We start from the raw sequence: 22635 nt of genomic DNA, 5'->3' as shown, positions 1-22635 counted from the left end.
TTTTAATATAACGGCTCAATGGCTAGAGCATATACCCGTGTGAGATTGGATCTTACGTTCTCATCTGTGTGGAAGAGGAGAGTGGGCTTGAGGCTCCATCCCTGCCTTTCTAGAAACCATGAGAGTAGTGTGATTTGAATGCCAAAGGTGCGTGAAGGGGCCATTCCACCACTCATGTACAAGCTGTTCCATTAAACAAGGGAGAAATCATGATTTGCATGATGAGGGGATGGGGAGGGAAGAAAAGAAAGAGCAAGTGAGTGCATGATTGCATAATCTCCTGGCTGGCAACCTGATGTCAGGAAAAGCCAACAAGGAACCCTGGATACAAAAGAAGTTTTCTATCATATCTAAGGGGAGTTTAATGTCAGACTAATCTCCCACGAGATTTAGCTGATCATTAACTAAAAGCAGTTGTGTTTATGTAATCCATTTGTGACACTGACATGTGACACAGATTCAACAACCACCATTGTCTGTCAAGGCTTTCTTTAACTTTTGACACAGCACAACCAGGAGGCAGCCCTACATGTAACAGGGAAATCTGAGCTACTTGGCAACAGTCCCAGGCTGAGGCACAGAATTGCCCAGAATACTTGTCCGCAGACCAGTTGGATCAGTATTTGAATCCGTGCTTTGTATTTTACAGTGCTAGGAGGAAGGAAGGAGACTCAGCTAAAGAGATTACATAGGGATGTGTGCAACTGGGCATGCGTGCTCCTCTGGAAAAGGCTCTAACAGCTGCATAAAGCAAACCATACGCTAGTGTTGGACACAAGCAGCCCAGTACCCAAGCTCCTACGTGTGCTCAGAGCCAACCATAACAGTGAACTGCACAGAGCCAATGTTACAAGTTGTTATGACATTTTCCACCTGGCACGTCCCTACTTATGTCCTCTCCTCACCTCCACCTCTCTGGCTCCCCAGAACTTAAACATTGCTGTTTGGTCTGATACTTTGCCCAAACACCTTATGATTAATGTAATGCAATATTTTTGTTAGTGACAGCCAGCACCCCAAACTGCAACTATTGGTAAAATTTGGCCCAAATTGCAGTAAATGTCTGGTCAGAGTCAATACGCCTGTTTGTATAGGGTCCAGAACATCTGGACAATAATTTCAGCTGGACTCATGAACAATACCACAATATAAATAAATCCCAAGAGCCACGCAGGAATTAGCCAACATTTAAAACCAAAGGAAGGCAACCCTGAAAGCTCCAATGAGAATGTCCTCTCAAATCCTATCCTTTTAGTTCCTGTATGTTTTGTTTTCCAGTATATGACCTTCCTCTAATTAGATTATTTAAATCTATCAATATGCAGAAATTATTCACATTTCCTCCCAGGCATGATTATATTTAACAGCCTTATCTATTGTTTAGTAAATAACTTTTGTTGTTGTTGTTCCTTCTCATTCTTCTAATGTTCTTCTGGAAGCCACACACATTACACCAGACACCGAAGCTGTTCTTTCAGAAGCAGTACTGCTAGCAGCAGTGTTGCTTTTCTGAACATGGAGCACACTACATCTCCTCGTGAGTGAGCCATTTCAGGCACAGCAGCCATTTCAATGGAACAATAATGAAACCTTAAAAGCTAAAACTAATTCAGTGGAAGCAAGAACAGATAGATAAGGCAATGCTTCTCATCATAGCCCCACTGGAGAAAAATTGGCTTGTAGTATGGCTTCTTTGAAGGGTTTTACTCAGTGAGTTGTCCTGTTGCCCTAACAGCTGTTCACATAAAATAAGGTGAAAGTTTGATTCACTGTTTCAGGACAGCTAAAAGCAAATTAGGCTTAATCTCTTCCCCCTACATACTGAAGCCCAGCAGAAGCATACAGCCATCTGGGTGTAAGGGACTAGGTGCACTTGTGATTCAAATTGCAAGCTATTATTTGATGAAGTGGGAAGATTATAATTTGGATTTTCTACTTCAGCTATATCGAATTGAGGATGGAAAACAAGGCTGTGTGAAATGACTAGGAGAGCTGAAGAAGCCAGATTTTCACTCATGATCACCACAAAACCAAAGATTTTCAAGGTCCCTTCCGGCCCTTGAGATTCTGTGATTTTGATGTGTTACATGCATTACTTGGTGTATTGTCTAGTCTCCCGGGGCCTTCTGTTGATCATTTTCTTGCTAATCATATTCAGCTTATAAGTTATCATTTCATCTACAAGTTCTGCTCTAAACCAAGCTCTAAACCTTTTCTAAGATTTACCTTTTATACCAAAGCAATGTCTGTGACCTTCAAAATGTTGTACAACGATTGTTGGTCTGCTATGGAAACATATTTTTCAGCTTTAACATCTTCTCTTATATTTTAAGGGTACTTTGTGCACCGGAAGAAATTAATAGTCTTCAAGAATTTTAAAACAGGCATACGTCTGAAAACTACATAGTCACAGAAATTATTCCTCTGTTTCATCATTTATTGCTTGGAGGACATAATGACAAAATCCATAAATGCAAAAGACTTTTTTTAAAGCTTGCTACTTGTGATCTCTGATTAGAAATTACTGCTGTATTTTCATTGAACTTTATATAAAATATTCAATAATATCACCTTCTGCACAAGCAAGAAGAGCAAAACCTTAAAAAGGCTGGACATGTATGATGAATTAATACTTACTTTGTCATGTACTGAAATGTATTTGTTTCAGACACCCTCTTTGACAAATGTCCTTACGTGTGGATGATAAAAGGGTAGTGCCCAACCCAGACTGTTCTAGCTATTATACTTAACTACCAAGTGCCTGCTATGGGAGTTGGCAATAATTTTAATACCAGATCAAGTAACATAGGTTTAGCTATTATTCTGGTATGAAAAGAGACAAATCTTCATCTGAGGTAGATGAGTGTAACTCCCTGGAAGCCAAGGGAGCTGTGCTGTCGCACACATGAGGATGTGGTTGACTGAGGGACAGTCTGCCTCTTCCTCCAGGCCTAGGAGTATGTCTTTGCAGTGAATTGCACTGTTGGCCGTTGGCTGGTACCAAACAAGGAAGGTTAGGAGAGAAGAATCCAAGTTTTCCGTTTTTTGCTGCAATGATTTGATGTATTTCTCTGAAACATCTCAGATAGGATAGAATTGTTATCAGGCTTTGGGGCAGAGTAATCTTCTCCACTTACCTGGTGATCCTGAACATCTAGGCCTCACGCAGAGCCATTCAACACAGTTATTTAAACTGGTGGTAATTTCCTTTTTGCATCACTTTTCATTATAGGTATGTGCATCCTTGGCAAATGTGTTAAGAAATGTGTTTATAAATAAAGTTTAGCTTCAGTTTTAAGGGTTATTTATAACCTCACATTCAAGTAGAAGGGTAAATCTTGATAAGCAGACAATAATAATCTCTTATTAAGATCACACAGTTTCTAAATTGACTCAAACACCTACAGCATTTGTTATTAAATTATTTTTTTTCTATTATTACTAAAAATAAATTCAGATTTTATTTCTGATTCTCTGGTATTTATTACAACTATCTCTGGATAGCTGTAGATTATTTTAGACCCTAATGCTTCCCTGGCATTTTCCTTTTTTTTTCCTTGCATCAAAGTACCTTAAACCTTGGAAATCACTTACAGCTTGCTCTGACTTGCTTGAGATATGTACAGAAGGCAAGTGTCCACTAAGAAAGTTAGAGTTTATATTTTAGAAGTTACACATATGATGTGATATTTTTACTGGTACTTATTTTTAGATTATTTCAAATTACCTCAGAAATTGATAAGTTGGTGTAGTCCTCCATCTTATACAAAGTCTAAGAGACAAAGACAAAAGGTTACTAACGATTGCTATTTATTTTGTTAAGTCAATAAAAAGTGCATAGTACAAGCCCTTTATCCCAATCCAAGTACTCAGTAAAAGATTACCAGGAAACTGCAAATGGCACAGATGATTTTTCGTTTGGCATAATTCAGACATTTTAAACCACCAATCTGCATCAGGTACATGACATCAGCACTCTTCCTTTTTCAATCATGAACATTGCAAGGCTAAGTGATCTGCAGACAATACATGAATACATACGATTTCTCATTTCAGAATATAATAATTGTGTTAAGCAGACTCTAAAAATACTATTGTTTTAATAAAGTTTTAAGCTAAGGTATAATTGTAAACTTCCTTCCATATTTCCCAAGTTGCTATAACTTGCATCTCTTACTGATCAACCTTAAAACCCTCATTACAGAATTAATCATATCCTGAAGCTTCACATACCACTAATCTCTTCCACATTTCTTCTCAAAATGTACCATTAACGTCTGTAACTATGATACAATTCTTTCACCACAAACTACCCCACTAAAGGCCAGATTTCTGCCACCCTTACTAAAGCTGCTACTAGTACATTATCTCAGAGTAGTTCCACAAACTTCAGTGCAACTACTTGATGAGTAAGGCACTATTTAACATAAATAAGAGTGGCAAAATACAGTCCTACAATTAGTTACTTTAATTTTAATTAAGAGTGGTGATCTGAAGGTTGTATCTCGGAGAGAGCATCTGAATTTCAAAGGCATATGTTTTGACGTGGGATAGTGGCCTGGCTCTTTAGTAAAACCTTTTACAATAAAATATTTCCAATGTTTTTTTCTTTTACATAGAAAATTTAAAATAGCAATTTACACAAGGAAAGCATACATGTATAAAATCACTGGGACAACTACTCACACAAATTTCAAGCCAAGACAATTCATTTAAATGTAAAACACAGCATTACCCTGAACAAAAAATTCATTTGCCAAGATTGTTAAAGCTGGGTGCACATGGTGAATTTTATAAATACATACACAGGCATTTAAGTAAAGCAAGACTGATCCTCACAAGTGAGGAGCATCTGCTGTAAATCTCACCAGCTTCCAAGAGGATGATGAGTGGTGCTCTGTCTGAAAAGAAGGCTGTTTGAGTTGGCTTTTTAATCAATTGGAAGCCTGTTTTATGCATTCTGTGGTGAAGAATTCTGCCCAAAAACCCTTGGAGAAAAGGTAAGTGTAGGAGATGATATATATATTTCCTTGTTGGTTCATCGAAATGATGCTGTATTACTTGTCCAAAACAGTATCCCAAAAACATAAATTTGCAAGGAAAGCAAAAAGCAAGCACAGTCAGATTGCTTGTCCCAGTGACATCTTTACACAGTGTTTGTGGCCTGCACACCATTAGATGTAATAAGACAAATTCTCTCAGCTTCTCTGCTGCAGCTCCATTGCTCAACATGGAACTGCACGGATGTCACTGAGAGCACCTGGCCCGATCTTCTTTTTAATTCTTTATATTTTTTTACATATGCTCCTATACTTAGGAGCACACTATTCTACAGAAACTCAAAGGGCAATTACATTAAAATACAGAAGCCTTTCTTCAGGTCTACGCTGTGCCTTTCCAAGGAGGCTTAGCTGGCCCGCCATTTACCCTGAGGAGGAAAACCCTGCATCTATCAACCATGGGATCTGACGTGAGATTTTTGTTAGAGCCCATTTATACAAACCTTCATACATCTCAACAGTTAGTCCCTGTAACTACAGTCCTTGTGAATAAAGGTTTGTAGAGTAAGGTTTAAAATTCCCATGTCTGTTCTACTGACCTTTACGGAAAGAAGCTTCATGTTGGTAAGATAAAAATGTTCTTTACATTATTCTCATCAATTTTTCAAATTGATCAAGAAAAATATACAGTGTTGCTTTTCTGTACATCTTTAAAATGTTCTTAAATTAATGTACATAAAAAAGTCATTCCCATTTTCTACAATGGGAGATGTGCACAGGTACGTGCACAGCCACACATACACACACATCAACACACCACACACAGAGAAAAATATCAGAGGGAAAAGACATGATGTATGTAGCCACCTGCAAGTTTGTTGATTTACAATTACAACCAGTAGATAGGATGAAATGTTAAGAATTGCAGATAATATCCAGGTGAAAAAACCTGAATATCCAGCATATGTTGTATACCAAAACTCGGTAACCTCTTTGTATGATTTCATCCTGTCAACACACATTACATCATGGCTAAAAATTTGTTAAGATACCAATTATTAAAAGACTACACTAGGACACAAAATTCTACCAAGTTCTTCTCGCTAAATTTCTCTTTCCATAAAGTCTATAAGTAAACAAATCTGGTTTTGGAATACTTTTTTTAATAACATATTGCATAAGATATGTAATTTATTAATGAACAAGATTAAATTAGTTTCATTTTTGGTGGCATGAACTTCTGTGCAATGTTCCCAATACATATGTCAAAGCTTTGACAGTGGCAACTATAACATTCACTTACGTGCACACACACACATACATACACGTGCGTGCGCACACACACAGAGACTACGATTCTAGTGGACAATCCGTGCTTTTGCCGACAACCCTGAAGACTATGTTAGTGGTCCAAAGACCAGACTAGAAGCTGCTCTGAACTCAGGGCAAATATAAAATAAATTTCCATTTTTTACCACGTAACTAAGCTAATAGTTGCAACCATAATATAACTCTCAAAAGCAGACTGCAGAAAAAATACAAATTCATCTGAAGAAAGGTCAGTAACCTTCCATTAATATAGATGCACAGGGATTTTCTTTTTCTTTCAATGCATATCAGAAATCACTGCAAAGAAATTAAGATCGATGTAACAGAAAGAGACTGAGTGGAATGTCCACAGTAACAGTAACAACCAAAAAACCCCTGCAATGCCTTATCGTTATTCAAATTATGATCTACTAGGAATTTTAACAACATACAAAGCAAAATTTAACTTAAAATTGAAGTTGCTAAAAGCAGTTCATGAAGATAACTGTTGAGTGATATTTCTGCTCTATATATTTGAGAAAATAAAACAGTATTGAATAGCATTTAGGAGAAAACTGGTCACTTCGTTCATTTGGTCGTGCAAGGTTTCAGCTGCTTTTCCAATACTGAATGCTCTAGTCCACTGGTGGGGCTGGTGGTTCTTGTCCCTAGGGGGAAGGAAGGGGGAAAAGAAAGGAAAAAATGCATACAGGATTAGAAATGGTGTTTCACATACAAAAACTTAGCAATAAAAACTCTGAAGAGTTAAACTGTGCTGCCTTTTAAAATCTTTCAGTATCGCTTTTACTACTGAGAGTAAATGACCATCAAAGAACAATACTGTTTCCTGCATCAACAGGGATTTTTCTGTGCTCCCACATTAGGACAAGGATCACCTTGCCGTAATTTTATTTACTGACTTATCTTAAAGCTGTGATTTTCCTCTTGTACATAAGAAGGCACCAGGACATTATGACCCACACTTAAGTCACTCGTGCCTGCCCCATCCCATGGCAGCCCTCACACTTGGCTGTCGCGATACTACTTTCATTCTGGTTTTGCTCATTTCCACTGTTAATGGAGTTCCAAGAAAATGCAGGGGAAAAAAAAGTAAGGAGAAAATGACTGTAAGATAAGCCTGCATTAAATCAAAGTAACATTTAAGCTATTGCAGAGTCTCTCTGCAGGGCCCTTGAAGATGCACTTACATTATGTGGGCTGGTCGGCTTTCCGGCTGTGTTGGAGCCTCTCAGATTACTAGGTCTCAGTAAGAACAGGACAAGTGCAATCACCACCCAGGCCATCATTATCATGGCAAAGTTGATGCCATTGTCACTGGAGGAATTTGGTCCTGGCACTACAGACAAGGAAAACTCAAGTTATAATACAGACTGACAGCACAGTTCTTTCCCCAGATAAAAACAAAAATGCAACATAAGTCTCAGGAAAAAGAACTGAAATATTTTTCAACTGAGTTTTCTGATTAGTCCTTCCTTTTGGCTTTGAGACAAGTCATTCTTGGTTAGTGTTACACTTTTTAAAATCACATTTCTTATCCCTTTCAAAAGAGAATCTTCTTCAGAAGATTTCACTGGAATTTTCAGAATTATCATGACTATTTTTTAGTTCACATTAACTCCTAATGAGCTGGAGATGGTAAACACGCACTTTGTGTTGAAGAGATGAAACACAATGCAAGATATATTTATGTGGGAAACTCCTCCACTTGTATGTTGGTGTTTGTTTTTTGTCTCCAAAAAAACCCACCAAAACTAAAGAGATAAAATCTCAGAGTCTCTTGTTAGGTCTGACATAGAGAACACAATAGTTGTAGCAAGAAGGGAGCAAACCAATGGTTATAATTTTGTTGTGTCAGTGTCAATACACCAGTTCTCCATGATTGATCACCCAAGTTATGTGGTATTTCAGATTGCATCAAGTAAATCACATCTCTCACGGGGTGTGGGAGGGGAAATACTGAGGAGACACATGAAAAAGTGAAGCCTATAAATATAATATAAAATTTTTACACCTAATTTCCACACAAAATGGCTGAGACACCAAAGCAGGGAAATAAAACTGGGAAAATCCCCTCAAACTGGAGATGGTAGTTGGTCTTTTTGGATCAAGAAACTTGAAAATACTTGCATGCTTGAAAACAACAACTTTTATTCTCCAAATAATCAAACTGTAATTAATGTTGTCAGCTGAAATGTAAACCACATAATTACCTATGGTACTCCATTTACAATAGTATCTAAAGACCTAACATCTTCATTTATGATCTAGGTGATCAATTCATACAGAGCACTTAACATAAAGCTATAACAAATAATAATGAAGAGTTGTTCTATTTTATTACTCAAGTTGAAAACTTTAACATCTGGGAAAACTGCAGAGAGACATTCCTGCCAGAGTGTCTGAAAATTCAGATCACTTGCTAGGCTGGATTTCCCAGAGAAACAAGGACTAGCTTTTTTTGCTGAGTCACAATGCACTTAGGGCTTGTGCTGAAACAAGAGCAGAGGTAAGTAAATACTGTTAAGTCTGCACATGCTACAGGTCAAGGAAGGGAGCAGAAGGAAGCACAGAGGGAAACCACAGGTGATCGTGAAAGACATGATTTCTTCCAGGCTGCATTGTAAAATGGTTTAGATGGAACCAAATGTGCTGAAACATGTTCTAAACTAAGTGAAGCAAGACAACAGCTGATCTAACACAGTTTGGCCCTGTACTACCTACTCAAAGCATGCCAGATACTAAAACAGCCACATTGTTTATGCTGTTCAAGAACCGCTAAACCCACAATTCCCACAAATGACCACGTATTTTAACAAGGATGTGAGATATTTCAGATTGTGTTACATTGATCTCTTAACATAAGATGATGAGGTTAAGAGAAATCTTGTATAGCTAGGGGCGAATCACACTTTTCAAAGCTTTGCATCACAAACCTAGAGAATGGACAAGAAGCTGTTTCGGCTATTGCGAGCAATAATATGCAGAAGACAACAATCTTTTGCTACAAAGACCTTCATCAACAAAGTCACAAAGTAATCAGGCAAGACTAGTTTCTGGATAAAGAACAGTTGAGTGAAGCTGAAAGCAAGCAGGATGGAATTTATACTGATGGCAGAAGAGTTCCCAGCCATAGTTCTTCTACCTCTAATTGATTTTTTTCAGGTAATTTAGAAGTAGGTTTTTTAATTCCTTGAAAAAATAAAAGCTATTCTATAGGAGCACCTGTGGATGATATTTTATAATATTTCCAGATGGAGAGATCATCCTGTTGTGACCTCACAGATAAATGTCCCTGCCACCACTCATTCTGATGGTTATTAATCTCCAGGACCTGAGAGCACTGTGTGTACCGCTCAGTACAGAATACATATTCCCCTCTCACTGAGTGACATGAAATTTACAGTCTCTAACCTGCCTGTCTGTACAACACCAAATCCAGCCCAAGAGCTTTATTTTCAGAGTATCTGGTCCCCTGAGTTCAGCATACCTATATTTAAGCACATCTGCCCCTGTGGTTACCTGAAATTCTTCTACAACATGGCTGAATTATCTTCATGTAGGAGAGAGCTTTATGAGGAGCTGGTCCAAGACTATGGCATGAATTCCCATGGGAGCTAATGACTATGGTGAATTCTCTCTGTTAGTCCACTTGTGAGACACAGTTCTTGGGCTCACTTTTTCCTATGGTAATAGAGACTAGGCCACATAAATTAAGACTTCTCTGAGTGAAATGGAGAGGGAAAAAAAATCTGTGAGAGATGTTTGCCACCTCATTTAATGTTCTATTAGAAGGCAAAGCTACTGAAATTATGAGTTTGGTAAAAATAATTTCTAAAGATAAAAGGTCAACCACCTCTATTTGTGTAACTAGAATCTCAATAACATAATGTTAAAATTAATAAATGTCCTTGTTAAATATTTCTTATATGAACTTCATTGTCCTCTTATTTTTCATCCAGAGTGAGACTGTACTCTAAAGAAACTTTAAAGAGGAAAGGTTGTATTTCTTTTACAGTTAAAGTATATTCCATGTGTTGCTTTTTGTCTGCCATCTCATGATAGAAGTATCTCCTTTTGCATCTTTAGCTTTTTGCTGTTTAATATCTACATGTGGAAAGGCAAACTCTCAGTCTCTGACTTGTGCTGCCTTCTTTTCACTGTGTTTTTAGCTTTGTTCTGTGAAAGACAGGCAGGAAACCTGTATGAAGAGAAGTATCTTACAGATGAATCATCAAGGAAGATGAAGAGCCTGTGGGACCTTGAGCAGATCATCCCTGCAAGATGGTACTCTCAAAGGCAGGGATAAGGAAACTGAGGAAAGCCAAAAAGGACTTGAGTGGAGGAAGGGAAAAGGGAATTACCAGAAAAGGGAGGGAAGGGTTGGCAGACATCTTAAGCTGTGATTACCCGAGATGAGTGCAATTCAAGATGAATCACAGACATGGGTTCATTGCAAAATACATAAAAATTTGGAAGCAGGGTAGACAAAATTTGAGATAGTCATCTCTGACCATATTACAAGCTAACAGAGCACTGAGAATAGTGTTGAAAAACGAATGTGGTAAATCCAGGTCACAACCTCTGGGAATTGCTAGAACACAGGGAAAAAACTCAGCCGGTGGCCCCTCATTTCCTTTGACATGGAAGGCTGACTGTAAAGGGCCATGAGCCATCAGAGCAGCTCAGTACCAGATGGGGATCCTCCCTGGGCTGGATGAACCACTGGTGTTGCAACATACTTCAGAGAAATCCTCCCTGCTCCACTCGCATTAGACAGAATTCAGAAAAGAATTACCACTCTTATTGCTCATTTCAAGGGAAACTGTAACATCTTCTAGTTTGCTGAGCATAAACAGTCTCAACTGAATATTGAATGTGTTGCATATTTGAAATGTGAAGCCACTCTTCTCCAAGGCATCCAATGAAGTGGAGGGAACAGTCACCAGACTCTGATATACGCTTTATCGTCAGAGCAGATATTCTGACAGAGAATCAGCAGAGGAAGAGTCATCAAGCAAAGTGCCCAAATGTTCTCTGAGGTGGTGCTCATATCCTGCATTTAGGGGTACAAGTATGACAGCACTGGTCCTGACCTTGGCCAAAAGCTCTCTGCTGAACAGTCACTACAATATAATGGTGCCAACAACCACAAGTAAGATTTTAGAGCTAATAATACAAAAATAAGGAATGAGGAAGCCTTGGTGCTACTGCTTTGATCTGGCTCCAAAAATCTAAAAAAAATCTGAAAACAAGGGTTGAAAAAACAAAGTGTGCTCGGGAAGAATCAGCGTAGGGTGTTTCTGAGAACTTCCAGCTGGTAGCAACAACATAACACATGACGCTGCCGTGACACTGGCTGAACCACAGTTCTGACGTTTCCCAAAACAAAACCACAGACATCTCATCAGTTATTCCACAACCTTGCTGCTTAAGAATCTGTATGTGACAATATTCTCAGCTGTGTTTGCAGAAGGTAGACCAAATCCTGGGAACGAGCAAATGGGTGGGACTAAAAAAAAAACTTCTTCATGCTGAGGTCCTGAAAAGAGCAACCAGACAGCAAGTAACAGGAAATGGAGCTTTGGACCTGAGGAAGAGGAGGCTTACCTCAGGCATCACAGCTTGAGGTAAGCATCATGTTTGAGCATAGCTGTGATGGATGAATGGATCAGAACAGGGTGAAGTGATAGTCAGAAGACTGGCCCTGGTTTGTTTAAATCTGTCTCTGCAAACATCTCTGGAAGCTTCTCCAGGCTCAATTTGTTTGTTTTTGCCTTTGACTCCTGGGAGCCTTACAGATCTCACGTTGGCCCAAGCACAGGATCAAAGAAGTATCACAAAATAATCTGACAAATGGCAGTCTGTGCCATTGCATCAGCATAAAAATACCTTTGCTGGAGCTAAATCTAACACAATATAATAACATAGGAGAGGAATTACTCTATAATTTTTGCTTTGGTTTTTGAAACAAACCACTCTTTTGGAACAATTGCTGCCAAATTGCTTGCATCTGCACAGATAGTCATTGCAAGGATCTCTTTCAGAATGAAAAGCTTTTTGCAACAAACCATTCATATCCCCACTGTACTATGTCTTGGTAGCTTGAAAGCTATCCCAAAAGCTTTGTGCCCACACATAACAGAACTTATTCATTTATAGTCTTTAACCTCCGAGCTTCATTAATACTGATGAACCAAGACTCCCAAGGCTTGAGTGAGAATGACCTATCATCACTTGGTTTTGACTGTGAACTAAAGCTCAGCTGTTTACCTATTTCTAAATAGAGAAAATATTTGGTCTTCTGTTATCTTTCTCTTTCCCTCTCCTACATGTCTGCGATTTAAAAAAAGAGCCCAAACCACACATAAAAGTCTAAGGTGTAGAAGATGAAAAAGTCTGCCCTAGGACAGGTGCATTTAGGAGAGGAGGGGTGCTGGAAGTCACAGACACACACTATAACTTAGAAAATCCATAAAGAAAGAGTAAAGCCAGCAACACTGTTATGGCACACATGCACCCCACTTTTTTTTTTTTCAGAAGTCATTTTTGAAAGCTCATAGTTTTTCCCTTCAGTACAACCCAGCAATGAATATGGGAATGCTTCACACCGGGAGAGCACAGTGCAAGACCAAGGTAGATGCCCATCTCTAAACAGGTTTTACTGGGGAGTAAAGAGAGAGAAACACAAGAACAAACGAAGGCATGGTCTCTACCCAAGCTCCTGGAAACTTAGACTGCAGTGCTCCCAGATCTGTAGAAGACATGGACACCAGCAGCTCCTGCTTCCAGGAACACTCCTCAGATGCTTCCTGCTCTCTCTGAGCATTACAGTAGTCTTGACTGAATGAGTTCATATGCTGAGTTGGTAAAGCAATATAGGAAAAACAGATCCACTTTAATTTTATTCATAACTATTTGGCAATGTTCCTTGTAGATCTTGAAACGTGTAAACAGAGCACCTCAAGGCAAGCTTACTTTATCGCATAACCTCTACACAGCTATGCTTCCTTGCAGATGCTGGTAACGTTTAATGGTCCTGGTAATACTCACTGCTTGGGATAAGCTTTCTGATGTATTTCACAGTAAATTTCAAGGAAGTGTACACATCAGTCCCCTGCACATAGCTGCCAAGACAACAGATACACACTCATGGTATATGTAAACTTATCAGTCAGAGATGATTTGGAACCTCCCACACAGTGGAGCAGAGGGTTCACAATATTGACAGGAAGTCACTCAGCCATGAACATGTGTACATACAGGGGTCTGTGCTGAATACCCACTCCTCACTAGTTAGGCTGCTATGACTGTAGGGAGGACAAATAAGAGTCCCTTTCCAATTTTCTCTCTAGGGAAAAACTGAAATCATCCTATTTGGAAGCTAATGGTAAGATTCAGTAATGCTCAGGGCATAGCCAATGCTGGTATATTGATACCTTCAGCCTCCTTACCACTACTGCTTCCACATGCTTTCAATGTAGAAATGCTCATCTGCATCACAGATTCTCAGAAACTACCCTCCCTACATAACATTGTCAGTACTGTAGCACTGGATTTAATGTAATATGTTCCTATAACATTCAATCAACTGCTGCATTTTAAAGATCAGTCAGACTGTATTTTAATTACTACTGTTTATTTTACTTCCATGCATCTGATTTCAACAGTTACTCACATTCCCGAAGGCATTCTGTGTCTGTGCAGTATGACTGGGATTGCCTCAGCTGAAATGAAGAAAAAGAAAGGCATGACACTTTGCAATGAGACTTGGTCAGCTATTAATGAAATCCCAATTTAGTATAATGTCAGAGCACAAGTTCAAGGTAATTAAGATTATAACTGATATTTTACTGCACTGCACTTGATAGTTTTTGAACACTATTTACACATACCTCTAAATCACCTGGCTGAAGTATACTGCTTCTATACAGGTTGCAGTCACTAAATGCTTTTTAAAATTCAAGTTAAAAAATCTACAGTGGTATATACACTGTTATATACAGATATACTCTCTACACACATTTTGGGATTCATAATAGATAGATGTTACGACTATCGTCCAGATCAAGTAACATTAAAATCCTCTGTGATTACGTAACAATAAACGGTAAGACCATGACAATGGTTATGCAGAGAAGTGAGATTAAAATTTCATGTTTACACTTAGCACTTGGTATTTTTTCCATCTAAGATATTTTCTTAAAAGCAGATTTTTGAGATGTATTTTACTGTTTTTTCTCGTTACTGATGGATAAAATTTAAAATGCTTTTAGCACCTAAAATGACTATTTGCATTTACAGATTAGGTAAGCTTGTGAATGGCAAGAAAAGTCAACCCTAGCTAACCTGCAAATCAGTGTAACTGTTTTACAGATGACAGAGTCAAAAAAAGAAAGAAAAATATCACACGCTTTATCAGGCACAGAGAGGCTAAATGGACAGGATTTAATCTGCCCTGTTACGGAAATAGCTACTGCCCTCTGCTTAGGTAAACCACCTTGAATAATAATAGAAGTTTTAAAAAGTACAAAGTTGTTAAAATGCATTTGTTAGAACTGACATTTGCTTTTTGACAGGTTATATGTCACAGTAGTGTCACAAATCCCAACACTTCTTGTCACAACAAGCTTATCTGTTTATCATCATCAGTGTAAATACACAAATGTAAAAGAGAAGATTATGTTCCTAGTGAAAGAAATGTATGAATAATTTCTGCAAACCCATCTTCCTCTTTTATTGCTGTATGTAGTCATAATATTATGCAAAGCACATCAAGGAAACAAGGGGAAGGCTGGATTTAACCTTTCAGCTATTTCTATAGTTAAAAATAACAGTAAGGGAAATTCAAACAAAAGACTTTGTTTTTTGGGAAAACTGGATATCTCTATAGCCATATTTTAAAGAGATCAGCAATACAATTATCTCCTGTTTGTATACAGGTTTAATTCTGGAGCAATTTTAATTTATAATCCCTACTCTGTAAAACACAGTTTACAGGTATTCTTCAACACACATTGATGCTCAGAATTAAAATGGGTAATGGGTATGTGATCAGAAATATTTTACAAGCATATAGTATCTATTTATCTCTCTGTCCTCAGGATGGCTAGTATTCATACTGCTTATCACAGAATCCTAGAATGGTTTTGATTCAAAGGGACCTTTAAGATCATCTAGTTTCAGCTCCCCTGCCATGGGCAGGGACACCTTCCAGTAGACCAGGTTGCTCCAAGCCCCATCCAGCCTGGCCTTGAACACTTCCAGGGATGGGGCATCCACAGCCTCTCTGGGCAACCTGTTCCAGTGCCTCAGCACCCTCACAGTGAAGAATTTCTTCCCAAGAACCTGTCTAAATCTACCCTCTTTCAGTTTAATGCCATTACCCCATGTCATATCACTACATATAAAAACATGTCCTTGTAAAAAAGTCTCTCTCCAGCTGTCTTGTAGCACCCTTTAGGTACTGGAAGGCTCCTGTAAGCTCTCTCCAGAATATTCTCTTCTCCAGGCTGCACAAACCCAACTCTCTCAGCCTATCTTCACAGGAAAAGTATTCAAGTCCTCTGATCATCTTTGTGTCCCTTCTTTGGACTCACTCCAACAGGTCCATATCCTCCTTTATGCTGGGGGCCCCAGAGCTGGATGCAGTACTGCAGTGAAGGGATTCAACAAAGAGGAGTAGAGGGGGAGAACCACCTCCCTGGACCTGCTGGCCACACTTCTTTTGATGCAGCTCAGGATACAGTTGGCTTTCTGGGCTGCAAGCACACATTTCTGGCTCAAACACAATTTTTTGACCATTAGTATTCCCAAATCCTTCTCTGCAGGGCTGCTCTCAATCCATTAATGTGGTTTGCCCAGACAGGCAACATGCCTTGTGGTGTTCTAGCCACAATATTAGTTATCTCCCTTTCCTAGTGTTACACTCTGTCCAAATAATTTTTTTTTTTAACCATGCAATTAATGTTTGTATAAAAGCCATCTCAAAAAACAGTGCATGTACTTTTTGTTCTTGTTGACATCTTATTCCTTCACCTGCCTACCAGGCCAACTTCCACTGCTATTACACATAAAAAAGTTATGGAGCTCCCGTTTTGACTGACATGAATATGCTAACCGTCGGAGAAGTCTGTTTATCAACAACAGAAAGATATTCTGGCTACAGCTATGCCTTTCATGAAGAGTGGTCTCAGTGGTGACCATGGTCATACCATGCTTTATCATTCACCATCACCTTGACTATTTCTTCATGAAAAGTCTATAGACTGCCTGTAAATATTTGTTGATGTAGGAAGCCACCTGATTAAGACACCATAAGCATTAAATCACGGAGCTTTTGTGTGTCCAGAGGGTGCACTCGGATACTGAGTTTTACCCTACGGGCATTCTTGGGTGACTTCTCAAAAGACCTCAGAATGAAAAGTACTGCCAGAAACACAAGTGATAGAAATACTATAGCAAGCAAGTGGTCTTAAGAAAAATACATTTAGGAGCTGCTCTACTTATAGATTTCTGCTGAAAAAAATACCTTTATATTAGATTATATCCTGCCAATATAGAAAACATTCTGCTTATGAATGGAGGAACAATGTACAGAGGAACCTTTACAAAGTAAACGGCCATCTGTGCTTTGTCTAGTGATGGAGCTGTGTTTTCCAGAGGGCTTGGACAACAAATATTCTACTTTTTCATGGAGATTTAGAAACTAACTGTGCAAGATAGGTTTAGAAACCTCAAATTATGTTCTGAAACAGTTACAAGTGAAAAGTATTAAAAAAATGCATTTTTTACAACTCCTGTGATATTCTCTAAACAGAAAAGAATACGTAATCATAGAATTATGTAGATTTGAAGATTCCACCTAAAAAAATTACGCTTCATAGTTTCTGCACATTCATATCCAGCAATACAAATATTTCTTATTTATCATCTATTCCTGGTAACACAAACATTTCATATAAAAACTACTTGTCTGGAAAAGATTTGCTTAGAACAGGACCTTCCCATAGACTCGGACAGACTCAGATTTTAAGAAGACACAGTTTATATGATAAAAAACCCACTTGAATATCTTCTCATTCTCACTTTCCCTCCTGACTACAAGCACACGCCAAACCTCTGTAACCCCAAAGCAAGAAGCTCTGCAAGCCAGGGAGCCAGGCAACAAATCAGTTTTTAACAGCTCAGTGACACACTGCATATAGTTCTCTTGGGATGAAACATGGCAGATGATGGAAAATGAGAAGCAGTAAAACCATTTTTTTCCCAATTCACTCTAGTGAGCTAGTTCCTAACTCCTCAACTCAGTATAAACCTGATCCCTTGTGGTCACTCAGTTAAAAGATGAGAAATTATTCTGGCACATGTATGAAACGCTTACGTAAGTTGAATGGCTGGGAAAGGTAATGTCTTTTGCTGAAACCAATGTTCCTTCTACCAATTAACTCTTGATAATTACACTCTTAAGGGACATAGCAAATGCTGGGGAAAAAATGAGTGCGAGACATTTCAATCATCAGGTAACTGAAAAAGGAGAAATTATCAGACAGTACAAATAAACAGCCCTGTGTATTCAGATTTTCTATTATAATGTGGAGGAGGAGTTCGGATGGAAGTTTGGGGACTAGTAGTATAAAGCTGAACCAGCCCTTCCCTCTTCTCGACAAAACCCTTGAAAAGTGCTTCCAAATACACTCAATGTTTTTCAGGCTAGGAACACTACAGAGCTGATGAGAAAAATCTGAACAGAGGAGTAATTCTTACATATGTTAACTGTTACATGCTTAAAAGCAATATTATTAATGGTGGCTTTTGTTTTATTAATATTTCAGAGATCCTTGTGTTGCCAAAAATGTGAATTTAGTGGAAAATTAATAGTTGGCTGCTTGATCTGACACCTGCTGAAGTCAGCAAAAGCCTTTTCATGCTGTTCAGTATATTCTGGAACAGTTCCTTAAAAAGAACACAGGAATTAGGTGAGTGAAACATCAGGGCTTTTTCAACAAAAGAAAAAGAGAGTGAAAAATGTTACCAAACAAAATATTTCTAGAAATTGCTGTTTTCTTTCATTTAAATGAAGAGGATTACATCTGAATTTTAATATTCTCTGTGCAGTTTCTCATCCAAATACAATAAATGTCTTAGTGTATGAGACCCAAATAATGAACTAATTTATCTTTTACCGTCCAAAATGAAGTAAACACAATTTGTAAACTGCACAAAAGCTAAAAGGGAGCTAAAAAGGTTCCAAAATTTTCATTTTTAACATGCTGCAAACTTGCAATCAGTACAAGTAGAAATACTGATTGTAACTGCACATTACTTAAACTACAACTGTGAACTATAATTTCCTCCAAGTACGTTTAATAACTTAAGTTAAAATAATTAAAATTAATAATCCCCAAACCACAAGAACACTTGGTCAATATGAGTATTTGGTTTCTATGAAGCTCCTCAAGTTCTTGGAAGTAGGAGGCACTAGTGGCTGAATTACAGCAAACTGATGTCCATTTACTGACATATTTTGAATGGAAACCCATTACAATGATGAGAAAAAAAAAAAACTGAGCTACTTCCAGTGATAAGAGAGAAAGGAAGTTTTCCTCACTCTTTATCCATGACACAGAGATTTTGCATTGCAAAAAATAAAAAGAACACATTTCAAATGGCACCTAGTTCCATTTTGAAATAGTTCTTTTTTTTCCTTCACTTTCCAAAAGACACAGCTTTCAGCTCTAGTTCACATTAACACACCAATGTTTTGATCCTACTCCTTTGACATCATAAAACACAGTTTTACCATGTGATCTGGTGGATTAACAACATTTACTCATCAAGCTTTTCTGAAACCTGATTTTGTCCTGCTGCTACTCTTAAAATCGATGCCATGTTCCGATAGGAGTCTGCACAGTTTTTAGCAATTAGAGCCACCACTTTTGACAGTCCTCAGCTGTGAACAAAACATGAACAGTCACAGTAAAAGGACACTGCTATTGGCCTCTGGAAACTTTTTTGTGAAGCCACTATATTCAGTAAACTGTCTATTTTTTCATGTGCAAACCTACTAGGAACACACAAACATGCCAGTGTGTGGTGAAAATAGGGTGTGAACTTCTAGTGTATGTTAGCTGCTCCAAACTCACTGAAGTCCAAGTGAAATAGTAAGCCCAGCAAAACAGCTACTTCTAGCAAAACAGAGAACTTGTTTTTCCAATACAGCAACCTCAGTCACTGGGATCATTTCAGTCATCCCATGAAAGAAGTTAAGCTACTTTGCATTTATCACTCATCACAGGTAGCTACTGTGGAGAAGGAAATTCAGACTTCTGCCTAACTTAACAGTAACTCATTCTCGTGTCAATTCCCTTGCTTCCTCTTCAGAGGAGTTTCTCAAACTCTTCCAGTGAGTTTTCACAATTTGCTACCCCAGAGTTTAACAGTTTGGCAAACCCTAGGACTGGTCCTGCAATCTCTGCCTAGACAAATCTATTTTTTTTTAATAAGGTCAATAGCATCTTGCCTGAAAAAAAAAAGATTAAAGAGTTCTTATCCAGTATGAACACTTAAATAAAGTGTACTATTTGAGAGCATTCAAATATCAAGAAGATACCAAAGATCAGACAGCTCAGCAGTTTGTCATTTTCCAGATTAAATAATGGCATCATCCCTGTCCAAAAGCACTTTCCAACTCAAGAAATGGTGTCATAAAGAGGTAACAAAACAAGAACAAAAGGACTAGCGGCAGGAACAGTGAAATACTCAGTGAAGTCTAATGTGAATGGCAGATGAGATGAAAGTAAATTATTTATGTAGGGATAATTAACATAATTGCCTTTTAGAGGAACTTTTGAGACAGCTCAAAGCAGAAACAAATCCTCAGGAAAGATATGAATGAAAAATTAGCAAGCTCATGAGCCAGGTCAGAAAAAGACCTCCATATAAAACACCGTGATGGAAAAAAGCCCAGAGAGATGTGTGAAAGAAAGAGATAAATTAAGTACAAAGATAAGAGAGCAGAAATGGAGAATGGTGGCAATTAAAAGGACAGATACAAAGGAAAGCAAGGACAACCAGCTAACTGGATATGTCGTTTATCCCATTAATAAATTTAAAATAGAATCATAAAGACTGTTGATAGAAAATTTTATGTGATAACAAGGGGAAAATATTACCCCTTGTAAAAAACCTTTTTTTTTGCAATTTAGGTCAGCTGTAAGCTCTGTTTTTTCTCTTCAATGATGCCAGAAGATGACACCACCATGGCATACTCCCCATTGCGTTCTCGTGCTTCTGGGTAATGAAATCACTGCTTAAGCTTTGTTGGCAGCCACATCTGTTCTGTCCAAAGTATATAAACGATTCAATAAACAACACAATAAATAAATTGCTGTGGTAGGATAGGCCAGTCCTGAATACAAGCCAGGCTGCAAATTGAATTGGAGCGTTACCCATAGAGTTCAAATTTAAAGATGCAAAAAATGACACCTACATGCATTATTATGCTAGAAGCTGGCAAAGAGAAATAAGATAAAAACAAATGGAAAAGAAGGGCATGCTGATGGAATTAAGTTGTCTCTTGAACTACTAGCTTCTCTGAGAGGTACAAACAAGGAAAATGTGAACATTGCCCTCCTCACTCCTACGTTTTCTATGAACATATGCAGAACTAAACCAAAATAAATGATTGTTCATACAAGGGCAGAAAAATAGTCTGCAATAATAATATGAAGTTTGATCCTGTGAGGTGACAAATAATTTTTTCTACCATCGCAAATGAGAGAGAAGGATGGTTGGTACCCTTCAGAACAATATTCCTAGATTACAAACCAACTCTTAAGACCCAGAATCATCCACCAGTTATGACAGAGGAAGAAGATTAATCTTCATACTGAAAGACGTGAAATTTTATGGAGGAAGACGCAGCAGATAAATAAGTCAGAGGGACCACTGTACAAATAGCCCTGATTTGGGCCAGAACTCATTCTTCCCTTTTCTTGTTTGTCCCAGGATTGGTGTTTCATGTTGGCATCATACAGATGCCCCTTTTCCACACTTTCCCCACTTTCCTCACTTTCCTGACTTTTATTGTTAATTCATTTTATAATTTGCTGGCCTTGAGGACCTGGATATCACTGGCATCCTACTTTTAGTGAATGCAAAGCAGAATGAATCAGCAGAATCAGAGAGAATCAGGGAAGATGAAGCAGTGTGATAGTCAGGATAATTACAACAAGCTCACAGCACTCCTGACTACATGAAATGCTAGACAAAATTATGTGTAAAATACAAAGCCAGAATACATGTGGGTTTTCTGACAAAACAGTTGAGTATCTTCTGCAAAATGACGCATATTAGGAAATGAAAAGGGTACTCCCACATAGAGAGCCTTGAGGAAAAGGCTTAGAACTAGGAGTTCCAATAGATAAGTACAGTTTGCTCTAAGTGTTGATTACATCCACATGTGCCTTGAGAAAAAGGACAATTTTCTCCTTTTTCCTCAAATAAGATTGCTGCAACACAGCTCTGATCACCAACACAGCTCAGCTATTTATAATTCAGGTTACAGCTAAGAATTATTTGTGGAATATCAAACTGACAGAATTTTCAGTGTATAATTTTCTACACTGTTTGCAATACTATCACACTACGCACACTTTAAGATGATCATGAGGCATAACTGAAATTTATTCTACATATTTACTTGTTCATTTATTAAATAATTTGTGCTGGTTAAAAAGCAGCAGCTTCCAGCATGCTAGAAAGCTCAGGAATAGGAAATGCAAAGTACGACAGGCACCTTCAACTTTCAGTTAAGTCCTGATACCTAACCCCTAATAGGAATATAACGGTCTCCACGGGACATAGACCTGAGTGGACATCATTTTTCATGGCTTTTTTTCTTTTTCTTTTTTTTTTTAACATCCACTTGGCTGCCTAGAAAATAGTCTCCCTTCACCTTCATATTGCTTGATCTAGAACTAATTTCTATGCTAAAGACCATTAGCAGTGTATTAATTCCACGATACAGCTTTGGGACCTACCTGTACAACACCAGCACTTTGAGCACCCAGTGAAGGTGGGGAAATGGACATAAGTGGAGCAAGAGTGTTCATTAACAGGATCATACCCTGCCACTGTTCTCCAGTGTCTCAGAAGGATGATACCTTCTTTATCCTAAAGGATAAACTAAGGTTCAATTGTTGGGAAAGGTCCCTGTTGAACCAGCTTGAACACCAAGAAATGGGGAATTGCAGGCACAGGTCTGGGGGACAAAAAGGGCAAGTGAGAGCAAAATGCAATTTCCTGC

At 38.2% G+C, this 22635-nt stretch overlaps 1 protein-coding gene across 1 annotated transcript in view; it reads right to left on the bottom strand.

The window, feature by feature from the left end:
• Nucleotides 1-3793: 3793 nt before the first annotated feature.
• The window catches only part of SMIM14 (small integral membrane protein 14), a 42187-nt gene continuing 23345 nt past the window's right edge, over nt 3794-22635 (bottom strand). The window contains exons 3-5 of the mRNA XM_061994056.1: nt 14005-14053; nt 7517-7665; nt 3794-6976 (exon numbers count right to left, since the gene is read on the bottom strand). Coding sequence (XP_061850040.1) covers nt 6944-6976; nt 7517-7665; nt 14005-14053 — 231 coding nt within the window. The 3' untranslated portion in view covers nt 3794-6943. The remainder of the gene's footprint in view (nt 6977-7516; nt 7666-14004; nt 14054-22635) is intronic.

This window comes from Colius striatus, chromosome 3 (genome assembly GCF_028858725.1).
Source record: "Colius striatus isolate bColStr4 chromosome 3, bColStr4.1.hap1, whole genome shotgun sequence".
NCBI classification, from domain to species: Eukaryota; Metazoa; Chordata; class Aves; order Coliiformes; family Coliidae; genus Colius; species Colius striatus.
The sequence above is the reverse complement of the archived record's forward strand: the minus strand, read 5'-3'. Positions and strand labels throughout refer to the sequence as shown.